Source organism: Ammospiza caudacuta, chromosome 4 (assembly GCF_027887145.1).
Source record: "Ammospiza caudacuta isolate bAmmCau1 chromosome 4, bAmmCau1.pri, whole genome shotgun sequence".
In the NCBI taxonomy this organism is placed as follows: domain Eukaryota; kingdom Metazoa; phylum Chordata; class Aves; order Passeriformes; family Passerellidae; genus Ammospiza; species Ammospiza caudacuta.
Window position 1 is genome coordinate 12,052,711 of NC_080596.1, and position 27,380 is coordinate 12,080,090.

The 27,380-nt window shown below is 41.8% G+C and overlaps 1 protein-coding gene across 1 annotated transcript in view; it reads right to left on the minus strand.

Annotated features, from left to right (window-relative positions):
- Positions 1 to 655: 655 nt before the first annotated feature.
- The window catches only part of ELOVL6 (ELOVL fatty acid elongase 6), a 78,720-nt gene continuing 51,995 nt past the window's right edge, over positions 656 to 27,380 (minus strand). The window contains exons 3-4 of the mRNA XM_058803560.1: positions 8,755 to 8,906; positions 656 to 6,863 (exon numbers count right to left, since the gene is read on the minus strand). Coding sequence (XP_058659543.1) covers positions 6,439 to 6,863; positions 8,755 to 8,906 — 577 coding nt within the window. The 3' untranslated portion in view covers positions 656 to 6,438. The remainder of the gene's footprint in view (positions 6,864 to 8,754; positions 8,907 to 27,380) is intronic.

Here is a 27,380-nt window from a genome sequence, read left to right on the forward strand (position 1 = left end):
TGTATATAGGGCAACAAAGCTTTTCCTCTACAGCCTGCTTTAGCTTAACTCCAAAAGAGCAGGAGCAAAACCAGCCATGAACTGCTCTTGCTGCGCAGAGCAGGGCTGGCTGTGTCCATCACTCAGCAGGGGTGCCTGTCTGCACAAGCCATGCTGCTGGCAGGGATGGGTAACTGGGATGTTCAGGGAACAACAGACACAGGATTGTCCAAAGAATGGCTGGTGAGAGACGCTGCAGAGCAGCCAGTGCCATGGGTACAACAGCACACGGCTGCCAGGGCTCAGTGGCAAGAGCTGCTCTGCTCTCATGATCTCCCTGCACAGATGGTACCATGGTGGACAGGGATTCTGTTCCTTACCACAGATGCAAAGACTAGGATTCCCAAAATGTAGGTGTGTACAGTCAGGACATTTAAGCACCTGTATGATATGCACTCTCATCACACAGGTGCATGTGATGCACACGAAAAAAAAACAAGTGATGCTTCTGTGTGGTGCACAAAAATATGAACTTGGGAGGGATCTGCTGGGAAGTGACACAGTAGTCATGCTGTAGTCTCATATCAGGAAAATGACTTCTCTTATTCAACAAATGGACTTGGTGCAAATTGAGAGAAAAAATGGATGTTACACATTAATAAGACACAGAGACAGATTTTATTTTGAACCAAAAGTTAAAATTTATTTGGAATATCAATATACCCCCAAAAATAAAAATAAAAACTTCCTTTTATGTAATGAAATAGCCATTTGAAAATGGTAAAATAAAGATATTTATCATACTATTCTCTTCTAGTTATTGTACACATATTAAGGTTGTTTTTCTTTTTCTGAATATAAATCTAGCTTGAGCTTTAAGGCTCCAAAAAGCCTAAAGCATGTAGTGGCCCTTTTGAGAAAGCAGATAAGTCAATCAGAGCTGCATTTTTTCAGCAGACAGGCCTGTTTGAAGCTGTCCAGGACTGGACAGAAGGGAGATTTCTCAGGAAGGTCACTGTTTCAGGGAAGTATTATTTTATACCCATTGGGAAATACACTCTAACCTCTCTTCATGCAGCATTTTACATTATGATGTCCTGGGGAGGGCCCTGGTTACCCTTAGCTGTCAAGTTAATGTGCAGATCCAATCTTATTTATGTTGGTACAGTTGATTCAATTTAAGAAATCAAATCCTACCCTGTGGTGTTTGCTCTGCTAGAAATTAAGTCAGTAACAAGACCCTGGTCCTGCCTTTACCCCTGTAAGCAAAAGCCTGTGTATGTGCACTGCCTGCAAGGGAGCGTTCATGATAGCAGGATCAGGGACTTGTCCTTTCGCTTGCTTTTAATAAAATAAATGGAATGGAAAATGTATTGAAATAAAACCGTGGAAACCCACTGATAATTCTGAGTTACAAATCTTCCCTTGTAGAAGGCTCATTGATGCTGGACTGGAAAATATGACTGAAGACCCACGTCAGAGCTGAGTAATGCCCCAGAGGGTTCATATCACCACTAAGCAAAAAGGGAATTTAGGTCTTACATCACCCTCTGCAACTGGGCTCCAGTGGGCTGAAGCAAAGCTACCCAAAGTTGGACATCTCACCAACAATCTCACTTTAAGCAGGCATTGGAACAAGTCCTGAACTTATGCAGTATGGTCTGAAATATGGATTTCTTCCTTGATCAAAGCCATCTTCATTACTTTATGTCTGTGTTTATGGTTCCTATACAAAGATGCTGTACTTCTGCTTCCGGTTCTGAAGTAGACAACAGGCTACAACTCCTAGAGATATTACAGCACCACTGCATCTGGCACTGCTTACAAAGGCTGCTATTTCATGGTCACAATAACTGGTTTCTTATGCTCTGTTGCCTGAAATCACCTGAATGTTGCCTGAATCCTAAGGTACCATTGTTTTCAACTAAAATGTCCCAAGTTTTTACTTTCAGATGAAAAAATAAAGTACACCCAGGACTTGAACAAGTTATCAAACCATGGATGTTCGTCCAAACAAATCCACAGACCCACCTTGGCACTCAGGGAGCAACTGCCTAATTAACTTCTGCAGGAGGGACCCCTACATGGAAGCTTCATTCCACCAGCCACCCCATCCTGAGCACTTGGCACTGTGCAGCCCACCCTCCTTCCACACTGCCTTTCCTCATCTTGGAAGGGAGTGAGTGCTCACCCTGGAAATACTTTGTCCTGGGATATGGAATAGATCTCCCTCCGTGTCTCTCCTGCAACTTGTGTGCAGTATTTCATTCCTGCTACCCTGCCTGACTCCTTTTGCACACTTTGGCCCTTATCTTGCAAAAAACCCAAATCATTTTACTGTGAGATGCTGATGAGAGGTCTCTTTTGGAGCCAGCTGCTCCTAGTTGGGTGTCATCAGTGAGCCCAGACATAAATCATCTGTGACTGAGTTACAAAAGGTCTGTAAGAACCAGGGGTTTCTTTCTCATCACAGGCATGGTTTAAGGAGGCTGCAGAATTATCCAAGTTTTTGTCCTTTCACTAACTAGTTTAAAATATTTTCCTTAAAGTGTTCACTACACAGAAGTAGTTTTAAGGAAGAGCCAAATTCTGCTGGCAGCTGCCTAAGCATAAATCCATACTGACCTTTCTGGTTTTATTTCAGTACATTGCATTAATGCATCAAAACATAAAACACAGACTTTGACCCTGGTAGAGTGACCTCATCAACAGTGGAACTTTCCTGACTTTAACAGTGGATCCCATAACAGTATTTCTAGCATGTCTCACAGCTGTCACAGGTCCTATAATCCTTGGTAAATTTATATAAAGTCTGAGTTCCCCATGGCATGTGTGAACACAACAGAATGACAGATTTCTTTAAAATAACTAGGGAAAAAAAGAGTTCTGGTACTGGACAGAAAAATCTGAAAATATGACTCCAAGACCCAAGCCAGGGGAAATTAGTAGGACCCAATTAGCTCTGTTTGTATCTTGTGGCTCAAAGGTTGGAACAGCAGGAGTACTGTTGTGGTGTCATTACATGACAAGCTCAGTGTTTAAGAATTTGCAAGTGGATTAAATGTGATGTCTAAATATGATGCATGTATGTTTCAGGGGAAGAAAAGTAAGAAAAACAGTGTCAGCTGTATTTTGTATTTTTGTCAAATTCTTTAATGGCAGTTAGACCATTTGGCTCCAGTGGAAAACCTCAGAGGAAAAGCCTGCTGGTACAGTAGGGCCATAGGACCTTGTAAATGTGTGTGTTATGTTCTAATTTCCTGAAGCAAATGGTAGTGTCACAGCCAGCTCCCAGTGTGACAACAAATGCTCCCTAATTTGTCACAGTACCTTACATGTCTGATCCTGCTGCCACATCCCTACAAGTGCCCTTGTCTGCAGCCCAGTCACCTGCCAGCATGCCCCCTGCATTTGGTGCTCAGCTTCCCCTGCACACCAGGGGTGCATCTGCACTGCCTGCTGAGGAGGTCACTCGGGCTGGTGACTGCACTGGAGCTGCTTTCCAGGCAGCAGAGAAGCTGCAGCAGGGCAGCTGCCTCCCCCACAGCCAGCCTTGTCTGGGAGGGCACTGGGCATGGGAACGGTGCAGAGGCACCCATGAGGGCTTTGGGAGATGGGGAAAGAGCAGGTGAATTTCTTGCTCTGCTGAAATCAGTGTTGGCATTGCCAGCATTGCCATCCAGGACCTAGAAATATGGGGTTTAATCCTATGCAATTAAGGAAAACAGAGTATGAAAGAGGCGTGATTGCTGTTTGCAACCCACCCTGTTTCATGCCTGTGTTAAAGTTGGGCAGCAAGTCCTTGCCAGGCTGTGATGTCACTTGCCATCAATAAAGGTTTTCAGTCATGAGCCATAAGCCTCAAATTTGCAGGAGATATGCAGGGCTCCTTCCCCTCTGCTCAGATAAAGGCAGTCAGGCACACTGGCTCTGTTCAAAGCACAGCAAAGCCTCCACTGACTTCAGAGAGTCCAAGAGGTCTGCTCCAGCTTCAGCTCCAGACACTGGACCACTTCCAGCCCCTCTTGCTCTGTCTAAGAGACTTAAGACACATGGGACTGAGGCTCTAAATGGCACAATGGTGGGCTCCTACTAACACTTTATCAGCTAATTGGAGTTAACTTTAATATTGCCTTTTCCACTCTTTACTGGTCTTCTTAACCTGCTTTTTAGCCAGGGCAAAATTAAACATGAGGAAAAAGGCTTATTCAGCGTTATAATTATCTACTCCCAAGCTGTATAACAAAATGCTTTACACATTTAATTGGTTTTGTCTAATATTTCCACGTATACAGTAGTCCTATTAATGAGTATCATAGCTTCATTACTGCATATCACATTTTGCGATGGTTTGTACCATAAAATAATGTCAGCACATCAATAACTTAAATAACACAAATGTAAACTCATTTTCTGCTTTTTATAATTACGATTTGAGCCTGAAAAGGCCTTTGATTTGTAAGACCATTCACATAATATGGAATGTAATTTTATTTGTTTTTCTTTTGTATATAATGAGACACCAAAAGCCCTTGTCATCTCTTAACAGGATACTAAAGCAGCTCTGTTTCATGAATGACAGCACAATTAAAGCTAAAAATAATAATTAAAGAAACCCCTTTGTACTGTACAATCTCAAATTAAAGCAAGAAAGATAATGACAATCTTTTGCATTAGCTAGGAAATGTGATTCTCTGCCACTGGGCTGTTTTTTCTTGTTGACAATTCACAGAATGTGTATATGGGTGTAGTTATAGGTGTGTGTATATTCTATGCAGAACAGCAGTCCCTATTTTGTTGATCTAGTTCTTCTAATTGTTTAGTTAAACTACCTAGCTGTTACAATTTAGAATACTACATTAACACATTTAACATCAAGTTTACATACTTGCGTCTTTGAAATACTAGGAACTTTTACACATTTTATTTGGCTTTGTAAGGACTGGAATATCACAGATAATGCAATCTACTTGTCTTTGAAAGAATATGGCTGTTCTCAACTAACTCTCTAAGGTTCAGAGTGAAATACATTTCTGTTTACATCTGTAGCTGACTTCAGAGAAGAGTGTCTTCTTAAGCGGTCAGTCTGATGTTACAGTACAGATTCTGCAGAGATATATTTATTTAATGAAAGATCACTCTCTCTGGACTTTAGAGTCAAGCTGTTGCAGCAAAATTACTTCATTTAGACTAATTTTTTTCCTACACAAATCTCAAGAAAAACCTGTTCCAGGTATGTTTTGTAGTAGTATCTCCACATGACCAGAGGAGGGCACTTTGAACATCTTTGCACTGCCCAGGAGGCAGATGCAGAAGCACAGTGATACCCAATGTCGCACAGTCCTGCCACCTCTCCCGACTCAGGCAGGCATCCTTGTGTCTGCAAAAACACAGAATCCAGACTGTACCACAGGGCTCTGTTCTGAAAACAGTGGGCAGATAAATCACTCTCATCTCGCTAACTGCGATTTTTCCCTATTTCCCCCGTTTAATTCAGTGTTGCTGCGGGCTAAATTAAGAGCAATGGATAATTCCTAAAAATCATGTGAGGGGAGTTGTCTCCCTCTCCTTTCTGAACATCCCTCCGCTATTAGCCCCTGGTAATTTAGCAAATATTGATTGATTTAACCCTCTATGACTTATGCTGCTGCAGAAATTCCTTGCCTTTAACTGAAAAATGCACTTGGAAATGCACTCTCTGAGATATGTATTGCAACAGTGCATCTTTTCACATTAAACTCTTGTAAAAATACTGCTCCTTTCCACCTTCTGAGGGAGGTCACTCTGTATCCCAGATCTGCTCTCCTGGCAGAGTACACAGCAGAGAAATCAATCTCTTCTCTTTTCCATACATAACCACAGTGTGGAGTTCAGCCAGTTTCCATGCAGGAAACATCTTTTTGGGCTTCATTTTGGCTGAAGGTATTAACCTTCTGTGGAAAAAAATTTAATTCTGCAATCTTGTTGTTATTATAGACAGATTTTTTTGTCACCTCTGCTTTTTTTTTGTTGTTGTTGTTTAATGCAGAGAAATTATTAGAAAGGATTTAGAAACCTTTTTTCTTTTTCTAAATAGAAGTCTCTCCTCCACCTTGGGGAAACACACTGCTTATTTAATGTACTTTTTACTCCCCCCTTAACATTATTGCATTTCTCTTTTCTTCTCTCTTCTTTTCTTTCTTTTTCTTGAATTTTCTCTTCTTTTCTCCTTCTTTTCTAGAGCACAGAGGTACAAGAAGGAAGTTGTCTTTCATCAGCAGTCCTTTGAGATAGAGTAGAATTCAGTGAGTCCTCACCATGATAGGATCATAAACTTACTGGGTTAAACCAAGCTAACTTTCCCTAAGCTGCCAAGTTTTAGCTGCACCATACATATATGTGTTTCCTTGTGCCTTTTTTTTTTCTTATAATTTTGTTTTTTTCTTGATGACCCTGAGCTATAGCTTCTCGTTTCTACCTCTAGTCAACCTTCCTTTCTTTTCTGGTTTTGCCAATATAGGCTTCAAAGAAAAAATGGCAGAAGAGCACAAAGTAGCTGAGGTACATGAGAGAGGACCAGATGATGTTCTGCACGTGGGAATGGCACTGGCCATGCTGCATCCAGGAGAAGACCAGGTAATTGATCACGCAACCGATCAACATCTGAGTGATCTGCGACAGGGTGATGAACATGGCGAACTTGCGCGAGACCCTGAAGCCGGCGGCCCGCAAGGCATAGTAGGAGTACATGACGGCGTGCACCCCGTAGTTCATGGTCATGAACCAGCCCCCGCCAGCCACCATGTCCTTGTACGAGTACCAAGAGTAAAGTAACACTGTAATGTGATGGTACCAGTGCAAGAAGATGAGCTTCTGCTTCCTAAGAATAATGAATATTGTATCACCTGTAATGAAAGCAAAACACACACACAAAACAAAAAAAAAAAGGGGGGGGAGAGGAAATGAGAAACATATCAAACAATTCCATAATTAACGCAGTGCTCTCTTGCCTTTGCTGCTGCTGGAGTATACACTACTTTAGAGCATGAAATCCACCTCGGCTCTAGATCTGAGAGCCTGTCTGAGAGCCAGTTTGGCTCCTAATCCCTATGCAATCTTTAGCAAACCAATACATTGACATTTTCCTGTATGGATAACCCCATCTGAAAACTCCATATGTGTTCTTGGTAGCCTTTTGCTGCAAACATTATGCACAAAAGTCTGGGGTGAGGTAGGTGCATGTAGGTGTATCGTCTCTTACTGTGAGACTGCCTATTATGTACTGTGACTGGAAGAGAAATGCAGCTTGACAGAGAGCAGAAAACCTAGAGGAAGCAGCACACTGTCCTCTGGCTCAAATGTCTAAGTGCAAACTGAACCTAGTTAAAATTGGTAGAGCCTTTTGAGGTAATACACAAAAAAGCTGTTGCATATGCAACTTACCATACTGAAAGAGATGCTTCCAGGAAGAAATGTGGGTTATGTTGAAACATTCCTTTTCTGCAAATCAATCTTACTATTGTATAAAAGTTAGTATCCTTCATCTTGCTTGCTTTTTTTTCTTCCGTCTGCTTCTCATATTGCAATGAGCATCTCAATTAGATTTATGGATATATATGTATGCTACTTGTTTTCCACTATTACACACACAGTGTTTCCAAAAGGATCCCTGAGATTTGAACCTGGGACTTAGTTTGGTGTGTAAATATCCCGGGAAATCTAAGTCCTGAATATTAGTCATGGATGGAAGCAAAACTGCACTGTCTTCTCAAGGTCTGCAATAAACCGTAACACTGCTGTTCACTTCATTAACTGCATGATGTTGACTCATATTTTAATAAGTAATCATATGTTCAATTTATTGTTGCTGTGCAGTTCTAGCTGATGTTCCCCATTTTTAACAACTAAATTTCTGTGGGTTTGCAGCAATTTAAGCAGCATGAAACCCAGGGATTCTGACACAGCAAGGCAACTGGTGTCTGTCTCATTCTAGTTTTAATGCTGATGAATTGCTGTCCTCTTTAATTTGCTGAATTAAATTACCTGCTGAAAGGTAAAGTCTCATTTTTGCTGTACACCTGAACACAGTGAAAGCTGCTGTCCTTTGGGGCTTAATAAGGACATCCCCTGAAATGAAAGTTGGAGGGCTGCTCCTTTCCATTAAAACAATCCTTTCTTACACTAATAAGCCATGGATGAGAACACATGAAGCCTGACTTTCAAGATGGCTTTCACATGGATATCGTAAGTACCCTTGTCAAGAAACTGCTGGAGAGATATAAGTTTACAAAAATCAAGACTGGAAAAGCTAGGGATATTATGGGAAATTGGTTTCTACTTGGAGGAAGCAGGCAGCCACAGCTTTCATAGTTTAGGGAGGAAGCACCTTACTGCTCATAATTGTACACCTAGGTGTGTGTTAAAGAATGAAAGCTGCAGAACGGAGGTAGAGCCTGACTCAAAGCTTCTTGCTGACACAGTTGCTGTAGCCCACCCTCCACTTGTGTAGCCACGGGGTGTGTGACTGCCAATTATGCCACTCCCATTTGCCTGCAAGTAGCTCAGGAAAAGGTATGGACCAGATTGCTTTTACTTCTCGACTGCCCTGCTGTGTACAATCACTGCAGTTTATTCCTGGGCTAAAGCAGGTAGCTTGGGCTTGGTTATGTTTACTCAGTTTTTCTGAGACTTAAATGGGATTTTGACAGTGATGAGACCCTTCTTGAGCTGTCTGCATGGATGTTTCTTCTCTAAAAATACACAAATGCATATGAGAGAAAGAAAAAGGGTACTCACCTAGTTCAGGTGCTTTGCTTAGCACAAATGCATATGCCCAGAATTTGCTGACAGGTCCAATGTAAAAACTCTGGTCACACACTGACTGTTTCAGGCCTTTGGTCATCAAAATGTACAGCATGTAAGCACCAGTTCGAACAGCACCGAATATACTTTAAAACAAAAAGAGAAAATTAGAAAAGGTCAGTGGACATTTGAAATCACAATGCCATCACTTCAAACCATTATGAGGAAAAGGCCATAACTGTGCTGAAATAATAAGTTTGAGACAGCTTGAAAGTTGAAGAAGCTCTGCTGGCTTCTAGGAAGTTACTCTGAACTCAGACCTGTAAACTGGACTGCAGCCACATCTCCTGGTGCAAGTCTGGAATGCTAACATCAGTGTTTTTTATTTCATTACCACAGGAATGATCCTTCAGCTTTCAGGAGCAGGGAAACATTCTATTTCAGCTCAAAACAACATATAGAGTTTTGATGCTGATGGCTGGGAAACTACAAGAAATGGGTTGATAAAATGTTTATTAGCAATATAATCAGGACCAATTCACTCTTCTGGTTTCCTCCGAGTTTCCTCTCATCTTTCCCTGTATTTGTTACATCCACAGGAGCTCTGAGCACAGCAACACCTAGGCACACAGATTTTGATGAGGAATCTCAGTCAGAGCCAGTGTTTTGGTGCACATGCTTGACTTCATCCCCGAACAGGTCATTGCTAACAGCGGAAACAGGTAGTTAAATCAAGCTGTAAACAGCAGATGAACCTTCACCTTATCAAAGTGAGATGCAAGATAACAGTGTTCTGTAAATGAGAAACTTCAACAGATTTGTAACAGTATTAATTACTGCAATTACAGAGGGGATAGGTTGACATCCAGCTCATATCAGGAACAAAGGCTTCTGTCTCACCAGCAAGGAGCTCTGCAGAAGGAGTTTTGTCTCATTGTTTTATGGCAAGAACATGCCTGCCCATTGTCTACTACTGTAGCTTGGTGGCCCCACGTAAGTTGTGATGAATACTGGGTGAAGGAAGCAGCTTTCAAAAAGAAATAGAGCAAAGACAGACACAATCTATTTAGGGGTTGAGTATATCTTACTTTATGCCTACATCATACGTTCTCATCCCTCTACCCAGCTCCATCTTATTTCCCCTCTAACTTCTTTGTGACCTTGACCTAACCTGGTTCCCACTGTGCCTCACTGTCATTACATGGCAGCAGGCAAAACAAGCCACCTAAAACTGCTGTGTAAACACATGTGGGTAATGCAAGCTACCATTTATGCAAATTGTGTGAAAGAAGGAACAGTTCCTCTGGAGCTGTAAATTCTTTGTTACTTGCCCTTGTATTGTGAAGTCAGTATTCTGTAAAAAACTACTGTTTTACAATCATCAAGGCAGCCTCAAAAGCTGAGTTTGATGGCAGTTTTTATGCTTCTCGGTCAGACTAGATGGTTCTAGCAAGCCTACTGCACATTAAAATGGCTACCTAACTTATATATAATCTGCACAGAGTATTCAGATTTCCAAATCTGCAGCATTGCTACACCCAGTCAAATCTCCCTGCTGCTAAGGAACAATGCAGCTTGCTCTCCCCTGTCCACTGCATGGAATCTGCAGCCCAGTGGAGGGCCACAGTGCCTGCTGCTCTTTGGGCTGTCAGTAGCATCACAGATGGGGCTCTACAGCCAGGTCATACCCACAGAGGTATGCTGCATCCTGGCTCCTGCACCATTACCTTCTGATGCCTGAGGTTTCACTGCACCATCAGGAAATTCAGACAACTGTGAGCACTTACAAAGCTACTATTATTATCTGCTATTTGCACTGTGGTATTTGCTCATTGGGTCTGCTGCCAGATGAGTCCTCTTGTGCTATGTGCAAGTAAAAAACCACCCTGCTGTGGTTTCCAGGTGCACTGAAGAAGTTTAGCTGAGTCTGGGTTTCCCACTAGCATTGCCCAAAGCAATGCACACATTCCTAGGCTTAGGCAAGAGAGCCACTGCAGCCTCCCTTGACCACCCACCCCTGCATGCAGAGGGGACAGTGCAGAGCTCTGAGCATCCACACAGCTCACAGTGCATCCTCTCTCCATGCGGGGTGGTTTCCACCCAGAAATGTTCTCTCAGCACACTTTTCTCATGTCTTTCAGGCATCAGTTATTTAAACTCAGCAGAGTGCCAAAACCTGCAGGAGGAGTTATGAAATGAGGTGCAACTCATTCTGTATTCTCTTTGGTGTTTAAAATATGCCTTTTTTTTTTTTTTTCTTTTTTTCTCAGGAACCGCATTTCTCATTCCCAGAAGAAGACAGGAGATCCTGACAGAGATGTGATCTGATCACTTCCTGAGGCAGTGAACTCCTCAGGCTAGCCAGGGCATGCTGCTGCCTGCTCCTATGTTTTGGGTGGTTGCAAAACTGGCTGGAGGAAGATCAGGCAGAATACCTAATGATACACTGGTTTCTCCCATTAGCAAGTATCTCAGTGCTGACATTAAAATGGGGGGAGAAAAGTAAATTTTAAATAATGAACTCAAATAGCTACAAGCAATATGTCTTTCTCTATAAAGAAGCTTTATTGCTTTTCTAAAAAATTGTTTGCTACTAAAGAAAATTCTGTGCTGTGAACACAAATGCAAATGAGAAGAACACTTGTTGGAGCAGCAGGCAAACAATGATCTAACTGTGATTTGGTATGGACACCCAGGGATCTAACTCAGACTGGTAACAGAGACACAGAGTCTCTGCCTGGGGAGTGTCCCTTTTCTGTCTTTGAGATTATATTGATGTAATTCTGCTTGTCTTTCCATTTAGCAGCTACTGCAGAGCTCTCCTTGGAGCACACACACACACACACACACACACACACACACACACACACACTCACTCACTCACACACTTTTCTACAATTTCTCAGGATGGTGGCATCCTTTAGTTTCATGACTCTAGAAGTGACCCCAATTACAGTTCTACACAGTGTGAGTCAAACTAATCTGTATTTTTTTTCTCAACAGAAACCAAGTTACATTTTCACATAATTCACCAAGGAAGGCTTTATGCAAAGGAAGGACAGCAAACTCCAAGTAACTGATTCAATTACCAAAATAGACACTATGAGCAGGTAGAAGCTTTTGAGAAGTGCTGCATGCCAAAATACTGCCTTGCCAACAAGTATCTGCCACTCGAGATGGAAAAAGATCTAATGCATGCCTGCAAATGTGTCTTGGAGCCAGAGAAATAAGCCTGCTTTCTGTGCCCCTGCCACTTAATCTTGTTTGTTCTGTAAGGTAAAATCAACCAACAAATTTCTATCTTACAAAGACATGATGTGCAGCAGAGTGATGACACTGCTTACTCAGTAAATCACTTCTGCTACATCCTGTCCTCGCCCTGCTCTCTGCTGTAGCTTTTGTGAGGTACTGAAATGAACTGCTTACTAAAGCAGTCTGTCTGGTGGGAATCATCTGCAGGGATTTTCAAAATAAGGTAGCAGTGAATTACTGTACAATTACAGTCTGTACAATTACAGCTAGAGAGACTGATCAGAAACTGCATCATCTAATGCAGCTTTCTTATGTACTCAGGCTCAGAGTGCCCTACATTCTCCTCCCTTCAGGCAGTGACTTCTCTAGTAAGTTAAAAAATGCCCAATAGATATTTTACTCTCCATAGTATTATCAATATAGGTCCATGAGTAAAATACAAACAAATATTTTACCATCTCAAACATGTTTTCACACAGGGGTTGGTGGGTTGACCCTGGCTGCATGCCAGGTGCCCACTAAAGCTGCTCTATCAATCCCCTCCACGACTGGACAGGGGAGAGAAAATATATCAAAAGGTTCCTGGGCTGAGATAAAGGCACAGAGAGATCATTTAGCCGGTTACCATCAGGGGCAAAACAGAGTCATCTTGGGGAAATTCCTTTATCACCAATCAAAACAGGATAGCATAATGAGAAATAAAAGCTAAATCTTAAAAACATCCATCGCCTTCTCTTCCTCCCGGGTTTAGCTTTATTCTCAAATTCTCTACCTCTTCTTCCCCAGTGGCAAGGGGAGGAGAGGGATGAGGAATGGTCCTCCTGCTACCAAAACCTGGCCACAGAAATCCAGTACTCAGAGGGCCTCAAAACACATCCCATGCATGGGTTATGTGCAGAATTAAGAAGGGCTCGAGAGCTGGCTGGAGAGGTGGGTAGACAATGCAGGTGTTATTGTATGAAGCCTATTGCTACTTTCTGCTGTCTCCATCCTACCTGCCAGTAGGGAGTGAAGTATGTTTTTGTCAAAAGCCCACGTGAGTAGCAGGTACCTCAAGCCTTCAGTCCAACCCCAGATGGCACTGCAGCAGGCTCAGCTCCTCCTCACAGTGGAGGTCACTGCACATTTTTGCTAGGACTGCTTTCTATGGAGATCCATTGCTGCACTTGGCTCCTGACACTTCTGGACACTCCACTCTAGGCTCAACACTGCAGAACTGAGCAGGGAATGTGACTTCCAAATAAAAACTTTGGAAGTGCAGCACAGAATATAGCAACATGTCCTAAAGGACAATCACAGAGTGAAAAGTCTCTGCTCTGGCTTTAAAAAAGCTTAACCAAACAAAACATGCAAACTGTATATACAGTGCCTAGCTGGTTCAACCAGTCTCTGAGGTGTTGGCCTGCAGTGTGCTGTGGGTGTGCTGGGCTAGTCCAGCAGTGAGCCAGCCAGCCAGCCAGAGAGCTCCCACAGGTCCAGCTCCACCTCCCAGCCTGAGGACCAGTTTGAAAAGAGAAAAAATATTAATTCTGCCCCAATCTGCTTACATGGTGACTCACAGGAGTTCTGGCAGGTAACTCTGTGTCCTGGAAGCACAAGGCTATGGCAAAAAGCACAATGTCCTCCTTTGTGGAAGCCCCATCGGGCAGACAGTGTCCTGGGAAAGCAGCTGAGACAACCACACTGACTGCAGCCTGCTTGTACCATAACAGCAAGAAGAGCAGGGAAGCAGGTTCTTTAGTTTTCTGTTGACGCTTTTTTTTTTTCTTTTATTTTAGCATGTGAAATATTTACAGAGGAAGAACTCTGCAACATCTAAAGGGCAGCAAGCGAAGAGTGTGGAGCTTCCCACACCTTCCTTCATGACAAATCAAACCATGTTCACCTTACTGTTCTGGACAGCAGCAGTACCTTGGCAGTCATTCCAACCTTCCCTTCTGTTGCTGAGGAGTTATAACATAATAAAATGGCCTTTCTGTGCCCTTCTGATTTAAATCCCACAGTCCTCAGGAAAGAGGAAGCAGTTGCACTGCTTTGGCACAGGAGTGTTGGAAGCACAGCAACCCCTCAGTCTGTCAGTTCCAAGCAGCAAGACAGTCCTGAGAGCACACCTGGAGACAGCAGTATCTGTACAAAGGGGGAGCAGAGTCCTTCTGTGCTTAGCCAAGCAACAGAACACACACAAGCTATGAACCAATGCTGGAAAAATGCAGGGAGGAAGCAAGTATCAGAAACAACTCTCTGAAAAGAATGCAGCTTCATCAAACACTGCTCAAGTCCCCAATGGGACAGTAGCCAAAAGAGTAAAGAAACTCAGGAACTCCTGGTATTACCAAGCACCATATACAAGGTCAGTGCATCTCCATGTCAAAGAACACCTCACGTCATTCAGTCGTTCACTTGCTGTGCTTTTAACTTATTCCTAAAAATAAGTTTGCATTTTCAACATGAGTGGTAGGTTTGTTTTGCAGTTCTCTGGAAGTATTCATAGTTTTTCTTCTCCACCTGGTAAGGATGAGCTTCTTTCCAATCACTCACTTATTCCGCAGTCTCACAGTACCAGCCCATCAAAGATGTTCACCACAAAAATAACACAGCAGACAGGGCTAGGTGACAGACTTCTTAAGAAACTGACAGATTTTGTTGCTGGAAATTAAGCTTTTTGTAGGAGATTTCTCTTGGTCTCCCATAAGACCCTGCTCTGGCCATGCGAGAAATAACAGTAGTTTTGGCTGACTCAGTAGACACTGGGGCACCTCCAGAGGATGCTGGCATTGAAGGGGGCACTTGCCAACCAGCAGAGGAAAGGGTTTTTTCCAAGTTTTGTATTATTTTTCCTAGGTGACTAGAGATAAAGTTGGCAGACCAGTGTTGAGAAATGGCCTATTCCAGGGAGGAAGGAGACGATGACAGTTCCTACCTAGCAAACAGGGCAGTTCTGGGAACGTGCATTTGCATGGCAACCACATTGTGCATTCTGAGTTCTGGGAATGTGCATTTGTATGGCAACCACATACTAATATATATTTACAGCTGTATTGTAGAAAGATAAACCTAAACTATTACCTGTGTAGACAGGTGAGGTAGTCAGATCACAGTGTGCTTGCTGTATTGCTATTGCTGTGGTGATCATACTATCAGCCCAGTGGGAAAGATGGAAGATTTAATGAACCACTGGCCTGCTCCTAATCTAAAATCTGTCTTTGTATTTTGTGGTAGTTTCAGGTCCCCTAGGAGCAGAGTACTCTGTGAAAGTGCTAACCTTAATAGCAAAAAGAGAAGGCAGTCAAACAAAATTTTAGCAGTTAAATCAGAATGCTCATGGGAGTCTGTCCTCATCATCTGCAAAATAAAAAAAAAAGGAACTGCATTTTTTTCAGTTCTCCCAGGATGTGGCTATAGAGAGACTAGCTTCTTTTTAAAGCTGAGCAACACCAAAAGGGAATGTCCAGGTTAAAGTGTTTATCTGGGTAATGACAAATGAGGAAAGGACACACTGCGATCTGGTTTGAGCTGACCAGACTTATGGACCAACACCCTACTGACTTTTACTGGTGCCTGGGTGCTTATTCAAAGATTATTGTTCCAAAAACTTTTGTGGGCAGATGTGCCAGCCTCTTTTAGGCTGGGAAATGAATTAAGACCACAAGAGTAGGCTCCTTAAGAGTCTGTCCGACAGAGAGAGCATTCCTTCCTGCATTGATACGGGATGGTGAAAAACTGGGTCACACACCAACCTTCCAGTGTACTGAAGCAAAGGACAAGTGAGAAGTATGTTTCCTGGCTAATTAAGTTTCCTTAAACTTTTGTGTCCATGGGCACATGTTTACAGGTATCACTGAGAGAATGTGGGTTCTGTGGGTCCCACTTTCTGGGGGATTGTCATGTGCAGGAACATGGCAAAGGGGCAACACAACTCATCCTAATTTGCAATTGTTTTGATCTTATTTCTGATACCCAAGCTGCTCTTGGGTGTTTGTGGATTGGTTAGGTTCCATTGTAACTGTTCCTCCACTTCCTTTTTTCTAAAATGACCACCTCTTAAGTCTCATTGTGACTTTTTTCCACTGATGGACATATTTGTCCACATCTGGTCAGCTCTGCAGGGGGAAGGGAGGAGCAGCATCAACTTCACTGGACAATGTGCAATATGTGATGGTGCAGTACTAAAAAAAAATAAAAAAATCTATGGAACAAATCTTCTGAAAGAGAGAATGATTTAATTATGCCCACAAAAATCTTAATATATAGTGTCACGAAAAGGTTGTCAGACCACCTAAATCTCAGATGTGACTCCTGTCTTAGTTTGTCTTGATGGTATTCAAAAAAATTTACACATAAGTGTAAATTTTGTAAAGTCACATAAGTTCCATGAACTGCTATAAGCCCTGGATCTTCCTGTATTTAAACTGGTGTAGAAAATATATGGTTTCTTTAGACTTACCTTTGATTGCAAAATCATGATATTTGTATGGTGAACAGTCGATCATTAAGCACAAATTAAATGTGACCAATGACCAAAAACTATCATTTGACTGTTGTTCCACTTAGTGACCTACGTGGCATTAATGGCTCTTATTTTGATTTCACAGAGTTAATGAGATCTGTTGTTAAGTCACTGCAAAATAGTGAGTCCTCAAAACACACAAAGAACAGCCTAGAAAAGGATCTGGCACCCAACATGCTAAAAGGTCAATGTGACACAAGGGCAGTCTATACGAAATATTAATTTGTACTAATAACTGACTAGAAGAACCAGCTTTGTAAGTCTGTGCCTAGTTATTAAAAATATTTTGCTAGGTTTGTGGGATAGTGTTTAACTTTCCAAATTAAATTAATCAGTCTCTTGGTCCATAAAGGATACACAGAGATATGGTACTTAACAAAAAAGTTTGAAAATAATGGTACTGAGTATGGATTTGGTCACTCTTAATTCTAAATGTAATATTTTTGAGGTGTTTTATAACTATAATGCTTTATTTATAAGCATTGAAAAGATAGGACTTCTTAACAGTGAGTTATGTAGATATCCTAGACAGACACTTGTTCAAATCACAGCTGCTGAACTCAGCCCAACTGTTATTTTGTAAGAAACGGCAAACAAAATTAATGTAATTAGGCTATTGTTTCATTGTCTTTCAACATTTCCAAAGTGCTTTCAAGCAATGCCAAGGTTAGTGATGAAGAGGGAGACCTGATCCTGCAGAAAGACTGTTGTTTTAAGACATTTGTAAAGCACTTCTCTGTTTTACCTCCTAGAACTGATCCAATACCTCCCCAGAAGGCTCTGCCTCCTTACTGAATCCACTTCAGATGAAAAGAGCATCTCCATTCTCTCCACAGCACAGACCTTTCTCTGCCATTCCAAAACCTTGATCTTCTCTGCTTTCCAACAGCCAAGGCCTACCACCTCCAGCCTGGGCTGTCCCAGAGTTACCAACCTAAGTAATATTCAGGCCAGCAACTGCTTTTGGTCAGATGGCCACGCGTGAAGAACTGCTAGGTACAAAGCTGTTCATGAGCTGGGGTCTATTCAGGTAACTTCCTTCAGACTTCTGTCTCTGTTGGCATCTCCAAGGCCTTTAACATTTTATGTAGGAATTCCTCACAGAACTTTATGGACTTATGTGATAGCCTTGTAAGGTGATTAAGCATAAAACCCATTTCAAAGAGAGGTGGGGCAAGCTGAATTTTAATTGTTCTGTCAAAAATCTGTATCTGAGTTGGGATAAGAAATGATGCGCAACTTCATGAGTCCAAGGTTGTGGGTTCAATCCCCATAGGGGCCATTTACTTAAGAGTTAGACTTTATGATCCTTGTGGATCCCTCCCAACTCAGGTTTTTCTGCGAATCTGTGAGTTGTGGTTCATTGCCCTACCCATGAGGTCTGTTTGATGTAAGCAGAAAGAGGTCTGACCTCACTCTGTATCACTGAAAACAGTATAGTTGATATAACAGTAAACACACTCCACTAGGAGGAATTTTCTTCAGAGTCCTTTGACCTACTGCAGATTTTCTTTTAACTTCTTGAAGTTGCTCTCTAAACCTTCAAGTCCAAAGTCCTTCATCTTAATTACCCAAGGTACACCTATACCTTTCAAGATAAATAGTTTATAGACATAAAAGCTATTGGCACACCTCTTAACAACACTTCATTGCTTGTACATTTGATATTTTGGCAGCACACTTTCAAGATCTAAAAATACAGAATGATGTGCAGAGACAGTGCAAATTTACGAAGCTGTGCTGTCCTAAAAACACCCAACAGCTGAAAACATTCTGACCCAGTCTGAACACCAGATGTGCCTTCCACAGAGGCAGTCAGACCCTTGCCTTCCCTCTCTTTTCCCTTAGGAAAGGACACCAGGGTAGATTTGGCCTGACACAGCAGGACAGAAGTGACAGAGTATGTGACCCTACAAAGTGAGTTTCAAGAGCATCCGTGCTTCTACCTCCTCCCCACTGTCACACGTCCTGAGTTTGCACAGGACCAGACTGCAGCAACTGACCTTAACTGTGGCAGAAAATACTTGGATTTTCTTCCTCATGGAAGTTTTGCAGCTATTTTAACTACTGTTGTTGTTTTGCACCAGTCAGCTCCATAATAAAATCAGGTATGGATCAGAACCCATGATGGAGTGCTTAACTGCTTGTGACATGGCCAGATACAAAAGTGAGGTGGAAAATTCAATGCCAATATTCTTAAAAACTCCTGTTCTCCTTTACTTAAGGATAAAACCACAAAAATGGAGTTTTAATCCTATTCATCAGCAACAGAGTATGTGGAAAATCCATTTTTAAAAGGCTTCTATCCAGCCAAATCTATGAAGGAAATGCTTGAAGACACAACCATTGAGTCAATTATGGACAAAACCAGAACTCTAAACTTTCACTGTAAAATTAAAAAATCTGATTATTTCAATCTCAGTCTTTCAGAGGACTGCAACACTTCTTTTTGTATGTCTGGGATTTAGGACCATTGTAACATTTCAGAGCACCTAAGCCGAACTCCCTTCTGCTCTACATTGTTTGCATTTCACTGGGAAAAAAAATCACACTGGCTATAATTTTCTCACTTTTTCCTTTAAGAAAAGTAATTTTGGGCACAGATGTGAAAAAATGTTACCAAGTTTTCTCTGGTGCTGATGAACTATGGTAACTATTTACATGCTCATTCTATATCTAGCAATTTTAGTGTAAAACCGTCAAAACAAAGAAGGAAGTTTTGCCGCCATATTTTAGCCCTTGTTAACTGTGTTTAGACAACACCTTATTAACTGTGTTTAGTCGACCATGTGCTCAGTTACAACAATTCAGTTGCAGCAAATAACTGAAAGCACAGGAACAACTCCCTCATGCCTGTATCCCCCAGGTCCTAGCCTATATATAAAATAATTTGTGACTATTATTTATTCTCTTACAACAGGCAGGAAAAAGAAAAAATAATGGAATAAGCACCCTGGTTCCATGATACACTTTTTTCTTATGGTAACTGAACACCTTTAAAAACACTTTTCCAAAAATTACCATAACAGTCATTTAACAGCACTTACGTTAACCTCATTCTTTAAAAAGAAGACAGTACCCATCCTCTTCATCCCATGTGTCCCAAAGGCTACAAGGTATCTAAAAAACGACTAAATCATTATAATTAAGAGCACTATTTTCACAAATGTTTCTGACTAGAAAATGTCTTTAACTTCCTAAACTGCCTGAAAGCTTGCAATGACTAATGCCTTTGTTCCCACCTGCAATTTTACCTCTCCAGCTGAGAGAGGAGAGGGAACGCACTATTAGAAAATGTTGGCTTTCCTTGGGGAGGTGAATGTGATTACTAGCAATGGGCACTCTCTGTGGCTGCCCTCTGCTCTAAGTTCCTGTATCCATGTACCCCACAGTGAGCTCCAGCCCTCTCCTGCTGGAGCTCTCCCACCTCTCCACCCACCCCTCAGGCAGGTGCTGCCTGCAGTGCCTTGCTGCCCATCCTGCTGCGCTGCTCTGGCTGGCTCCATGGCCACGCCATTTAATCCTGGACTGGTGAATGATGCAGCTAAAACAGTCTGTCCTCCACTTCTTAATGACATGATTTCATTGCTCTCATTCATTGTGAGGAAAACAAAGACTGGGAAAGGCAAAGACTTTCCAGCAGCCTTGGCACTAGAGAGTTCAAAATGTGGAGCTGTGCTCTGAGCAGCTCTCTGCTCTAGGAAGCCACTGAAAAGGAGCTCAAGACAGTGGTTGGCATCTCTGCTGGATCTTGTTTTAAATATGCTCCTTTACAGGGTGACAGAAATACACAGGCTACAGTTGAGAATGCAGCAGGAGGAACATGCTGTATTGGTAACCATTATGTTTATTACAGACTCTTATCTCTATAATCCACTGCTCTGGATTATAGCCCCAAGAGTGAAACCTTCCTTCTGATGTTTTGCTGCCCAACTGCTCCTCAGCCTCTCCCCCTGACCATTTCCTAACTGGGAAGGAGAACAAATCAATCTTGCAGTTCACCCACGCAGTCCTCCTTTATCAGACCTGCAGGTGAAGGAGACTCATTCAGGGTGAAGTCCAAGCCACAGTAATGTTTAAAAAAAAGGCAGGAACAGGGGAGATGAGGAATAACACTTTTTTCAGTATGATGCTTTCTTATCCTAAAACCTGCTGGCTAGCAGTACTGGAAGTACTTTATAATACGGTTCTCTGGCTCTCAGAACCATGTGTGTGAGCACAACTTGTGCTGATCTCTGCAGTTATCATCAGTCTTCTTGGCAGAAAATTTCTTGTTGCATAAACTCACACATACTTTGAGGTTTGGGCTCAGTCCTATCAAAATCCCAAAGCAAATTTGAGAGAATTCCCCTTCCATTTCTAAAACAGACCCCTACCACTGAACCAAGCATACAAGCCTTGCTTTTCAGACCTGTCTACTGTAGTGATCCAGATGCATTTCTAGAAAGCTTTGCAATGCAAATCAATTGAGTTTTCCGGTGGGACCAAAATCTGAAGACAGGCCAGCTCAGACTGATTTAGAAATTGTGCAAATATTTTACAGGGCTCCAAAAAATAATACATCATTTGTACAGCTATACAGACCCATAAGAATATGCATGCATGCCTGGGTGGTGTTAGGATCCCATGTGGTAAATTTTGGGGAAGGTAATGAGGTCTATCAAAGTGATGGCTCGCTCTGTAGTTTCCAAGTGAGGGCAGATACTGTGCATCCTGCATCAGCCTTTTTTTTCTTCTTGGCAATAAATTCCTCAGTGTGGGACCACTTCCTTCAGCCCCTCCCTCTTGTCAGCAGATTTCTTAGTCACAACTCACCTGGCTCCCCAAACCATTTCTTTGTCCTTTTTATTGACAAAACTGGAAGGAAAGCCAGACCTAACTTATTTCTTTCCCTCCCCAGGGACTTCATTAAGCATACCAAGCAGTAACATCTCTGCAGGGCTCCCGATCAATGGACACTGTCATCTGGAGATTTTAATCACATTAACACCACAGCAGAGGAAAATCCATCTGACTCTCCCCTGCTAAAGTGGCAAACTCAACAATTCTGCCAATTGCTGCAACTACTACTTGTAAGGCTTATTTGTATGTGTGGATAAAAATCAATCTACCACAGGTACTGCCTTCCGGTCTCTCCTCATGGAGCCTGAATAAATGTAGTTTGATTCTCCAGATCTGCCTTCCTTATGATTGGGAATAGCTATATTCAGGCAATCCCAAGAGCAGAGCACAAAACCAAAAAATCAGTAAGTGAAGCTTTGTGAGGTGGTGGAAGAACTTGTACTGCTTAAAAAGCACAGCAGAAAAAAAAGAAGCTCGGGTGTAGATCCCTACCAGTAGTCTGTGCAACAGAGGGGAGGATAACTGGTAAAAGTGAAGAGAGTTATTCTTGCATGGAGAGCCTTACCCAGAGCCCTCAGCAGCTGTGCAAGGCCCGCTGGGTTTTGGCAGAGATAATCAGGGAGCAGTGGCCAGGCTGAAGGGCAGCTGCCCTCAGTCATCGCCCGAGGAACACCAGAGGGACACTCTTGTACCCATACACTGCCACAAATCACATAACTCTTTTTGTACAGAGAATGAAAAATAATCTTCCAGCTCTAACCACGCATCTTTGCATCTCCTCTGATTTCCAAAGAGTCAGTTATAAGCTAATCAATAGTAATTACCTATCACCTGGTTTTAGCCCATTCATGACATTGCTTCCTGGTTGACCTAGCATGGAGGGTGGGAACTTGCAGGAACAATATTTCCTGATGAACGTTGTTACTTCTTGAGCAATACCATCACTAAATAATAATAGGACTTTGTTGTAGCTGAAATTCGCTGGCACCCTGTGAAGGCTGCATAATCAGTGAGATATTTTTCTTTCAAGAAGTATTTCCTAGTTCTTGGACATTTATTTCGACAAGTTTGGACTGTGGCTCAACTACTAAAAAGGAAAAAAAAAATCAATTTTCTACTTAAGCCTCGTGTTTGGTGCAAAATCTCATAGGAATAAAGGAATCCATCTGAGGATTTCTAAAGTAGCCCATGAGGATTCATAAGCACACTGTGCCTCTTAAGCAGTCCTTAATGAATGCATCAGGGGCATTTGCATTTGTTCCTCTGTTGTTACTGAAAATTATTCTCAGCATCCAACATCATCTCAAGGCAATCTTAGAGTAAGTACAGAATTGCAGTGATTTACATGATAATCCAAAAAAGTGGCATTATCTAGTTCTGCAGGATAAATTAAAGATACTTACAGGATCAAAAGTATCAACTTGGCATGTATAGCACTGAAATTTATGTATTCAGGAGTTTGAAATTATCCTATGCAAATAAAGCCAAACAGTAATAAAGTAAAAGATTTAGCAAACAATCAAGCCAAACAATGAAGCCAGCCATCAGTAAAGCTGTAAAACTGGCAGATAACAAAGTAAGAAAAATCTAAGTTACAGGGAAACACTAGCATTTGACAGAATAAAGGAGGCTTAAAGAAGCTAGAAGTTATAATACAATTGTAATGAGCTGCTCAGATCCATAATTTAATACCAATTGCTGGTCTGGAGCCACTGATCTTCTTTTCCATTCTGTCCTCAGTGGGGTGATGCTCCTGCAAGCACCTAAAGAAGTTCACATCTCAGGGATTCGCCTACAGTTAGCAAATAATTTATTTTTCTTTTAAATTCAACAACCTGGGGGGAGGATGCTGAATGGTACAGGCACAAGGAGACACATTTGTTTAGAAGAAGCTGAACTTGCGACAAAACCAAACTGTGACTCTGCTAAACCCTGGGCCGACGCCCGTGCGCAGCCCAGCCCTGCGTGCGAGCCCTGCTGGCCCTGGCAGGGTTTATTTGCAGCCTGGCTGCAGAGGAAGCGCTGGATTTGACAGGTCATGCAAGTTAACACCTCTCAGCACTGTATTCCCACTGCCTCCAACAAGCACAAGCTGTCAGAGACTTACTCAGAAGGAAACACATGGAGATACAGCTCCCCAGGGATTTCTGCATGGAGGAGGCCCTTTCACCATGCTCATGAACCAAGTGTTGAGGCTGAGTAAAAGGCAGAAGTGACACCACACAGGCAGAGATGGATCTGATTGATTCCTTTTAAATTAATTATATACTTTCTCTCTAGTACAGTTCCCTACTTAAGCCACCAGACAGACGTTCTTTATTCTTCAAATGTGCACTTCAGTCTGATCCCTGTATAAAATTGAGAGGCAAAGTTTCACTCTCGGGGGCTTTGCTCTGGGTATTATTCATGCTGGGTGGTGGGTGACCTATGAGAGCTCCTGTGGGCTGGGAGAGGGTGAGCCCATGAGAAAGATGTAATTCAACGTGATACACTGAGTGTGAACACACTCATTGATTGTGAGAGAGGGGAAGGAACAGGGGCAAAACGAGCACAACAGTTTTTCAAATGATGTAGTGAATTCACTTCACTAAGATGTTCATTTTCCAGCAATAAAGGCAAGCAAGCTAAGTCAGAGAAAAAGAAAAGGTCTTAAAGAACCTAGGTGCAGCTTAGCACTGAGTAGAGATTTTTCATAATAATTTTTAGACAATCCTATCCGTATCTCCTGTAAAGTACCATCAGCCAGGTCTCACAGTTACTCCATGGTTTACTTTTAATTAGGCCTGAGTAGGTAAAAAGAGTAAAATCAGCTTACATTCAAAATTACTTTGATGAACACAGGAGTCCACAGCAGTAACAGCAGAGTGAACAAAGGGGTGAGATTTCAGAAGATGGGCACAGTATTTTGCCACATGGCATCAGTTACAAATCTGGGAATAAGGTTAGTTATAATAAATAAGGTAGATATTGGAGATATATCTTCTTGACAGTTCTTTGTTTTATGACAATTTATTTTTCTTAGTCTGTATATTTTTATCACCTCTATACAGTTTTTTTAATGCCAGCTACCATTTGTCTTGCACTGTATGAATTCACTCTACACAACGCTGTTTCTATTTTCCTACTGGAATTGGAGTAACTTGTGGAAAATAAACTTTTCTTCTTAAACTGTTAAATTTTACCCAATGGATTTTTGTCTTCTCTCCAATCATTCTGAATTTCTACTGTTCACCCAACATTCAACTTCATCTCCAAAATGGTAATTAAAAAAACGTTTCTTTATCTGTCATGCAAGAAAATCAGGTAAGTACGTAAAGATGAACATGGTCCTATAGAAATAAATTGTTAAGTAGGTGCATATTAAGCCTTTTACTGATTTGGGTTCTGAGAAATGTCCTGAGAATATGCATTAAAAATGCTTTACAAATATAGGGAATGTTTCACTTTGAATTAACTTCCTTTTAAATTTATAATTGAGAAGAGTATTAATTCACCTTAAATGTGCTTATTAATTTCAACGTTATTTGGCAAACATTCCTCTTTTCAGTAATTAATTTTCTCTTTGAATGTACTGTCAGGACCTTATACAATTTCAGAGTATTTTAAGATTTTGATGGGTTGCTCAGCAACATATGAAATTAAGTTGTGTTTAAATCTCCACAGCAAGTATCTGTGAACAGCAGTTCTTACAATGGGACATAAATCTCAACCATCTTTTATCGATTTTCCTACTTACACGCATGACAACTAGAAAGTATTTCAGAGTCACAAATCCAAGCAACTGAATCTTTTCTTTAAATATATGTTTTGTCTTTTCTGTTTCATTCAGCTCAGAATTGAGCTCTTCACATAATGGCATGTCTTGGATTCCCTTGTCAGGATCCCTCTGTGGGTGCAAACCCCTCTACACGCGCTGCTGTGCTTTCAGTAGGAAATCAGTCAACACCAGTTCTGTAAAGGCAACGTGAGTCACCTTCCTTTAGTGTGTCTTTTGGGGTTTGTCTTTCAATTATAACACCTGTTGTTGCAGGAATTTGCTTTTGAGGCTCTGGTTAGCTCTGTGGTAAGCAGGTAGCAACCTTTTAGCTATATTTGATACTATTTCTACTGCTTAGAGAAAGTGGGAGAAAGACATTTGGAAACCCTGTACTGACACCTACTCATTTCCACCACAGCTACAATGCATAGCTGGGTTTGGATTAGAATCTAAGTGATCTCAGGAGATGATAAGAGCATTATAGTGATGTGGCTTGGCTAGATGAAGAGATATTCTTCCTTTCACTGCACCCACCAGCCAAAGTCAAGCTAAGCCTCTGCCTACAAATGATTGCATCACGTTAGATGTTTTAGCTTCCTTGCCTGCTGCACTGATGTGACAGCACTCCCTAGGGAAGACAACCTTTTACTATTATTAGTTAGAGCCTTGACCCTGAAACTTCTGTTGTCAGCCCCTTAAGGATACATAGGAAAATGGTGCCATGCTGCTGTCCTCTGTGAAGATGAGGTGATCAAACATGTTTAAGCTCTTTGAAAGAAAAGCTACCCATACACAGGCTCTGTGGCCTATAAAAGGAATTACAAAAATCCATCTGAGATGTAATGAAAACATGAATTAATGACTTGTATCCTTCTGTGAATCCTGGCCTCAGCTTTGATTGACTCCAAGTAAAACACTGAATGAATGGCCCTGACTTTATGTTCAAAGTGTCACAAATATAAAACTGGCAATTCAGGTTTGATGTGTTTTGCCCCCAAGAAATATTCAAAAATACAGGACTGACTGTCACTCTAATTGTGCAGGTGAAACAGCAATGGTTTCCTTGGGGTCTTATGGGACTGAAGAAAGACCTTTTGTGTAGCTGCCTAACAGCAGGTTCCTGTTACCACAGAGCAACACGGTTCTGCTCCCCAAGGACCTCAGTACATAACCAGGCTGGGTAAACACACTTAATTAAAATGTAGAAAACAAACCAAAACAAAACAGAACAAATCTTCAATGACTGAAACAAGTCAACAAACCTGTTAGGGACCAAAGACCAAACCAGCCCAGCAACCCCAGTATCTCAAAATGATTTCTCAGCCAAAGATTTCAGGAGATGATGTTTTCACAGTGGCTTCCAAATGAAAAGCAAGATTTACTGTCATTGCTCCTACTGAAGTTTTCAGTGACAAAATGTTCAAAACCAGTCAATGCTTTCAAAGGAAAACAAAGCTGCTTTTTCTCTCAGAAATCCTGCTGGCTGCCAGTGTTGACACAAAACTCGCTCTTGACCAGGCTCCTGAATGCTCAGCAAGCTCAGCAGGGTAGTGTAATTGCTTTGTTTATTTATAAGCGTGGCGAGTTTCCTACTGTAGGAGCTACCACATTTAAATGATCTTGGCAAGCGTGAGGGCATACAGGATACCTTCTGAAGAAGGACCATGTGATTGCCTGGCAGGCAATTTCCTTTTCTTTTAAAGCCCAAAACACATCTTTTCAGCCTCTGCTAAGTGTTACTATTTCTGAGGGTATTTGAAGCAGGTAAAATAGTAGGACTGCTAAAAGCGAGATAAACAAGGAGCCCAGAAAAAAGCCTCACACTGACCTTGAGGCAGAATACTGAGGGCTCTCCAAGCAGGTTTTTCTTCCTCAGTACAACCACTCATGGCCGACAAATACATTACTTAGAATTTCTGCAAGGTATTGTAAAAGTCAGAGCATTTTAGCATCCCAGAAAGGCAAAGAGGAAATCTTTTGAAACTTAAGGAGCATTTTTCTGGATCCGTAGTAAGTATCCAGTCTCCTAAATGTACCTGAATAGACCTTTGGAGGAAGCTGGAATGCCTTTTAGACCAAGCATATATAAACAACACCTAGTTACAACAGGAACCAGAAAAAACCAAATCCAAGTTGCTTGGCAAGTTCACAGCATGTCAAGTGCTGCTTGCTGAGACAGTCAGTAAGGTTGTGACAGATGGCCCCAGAAAGGACACTGGTGCTGAAGCACCAGGTAATGGATGTTCCAGTGAACACTTCTAT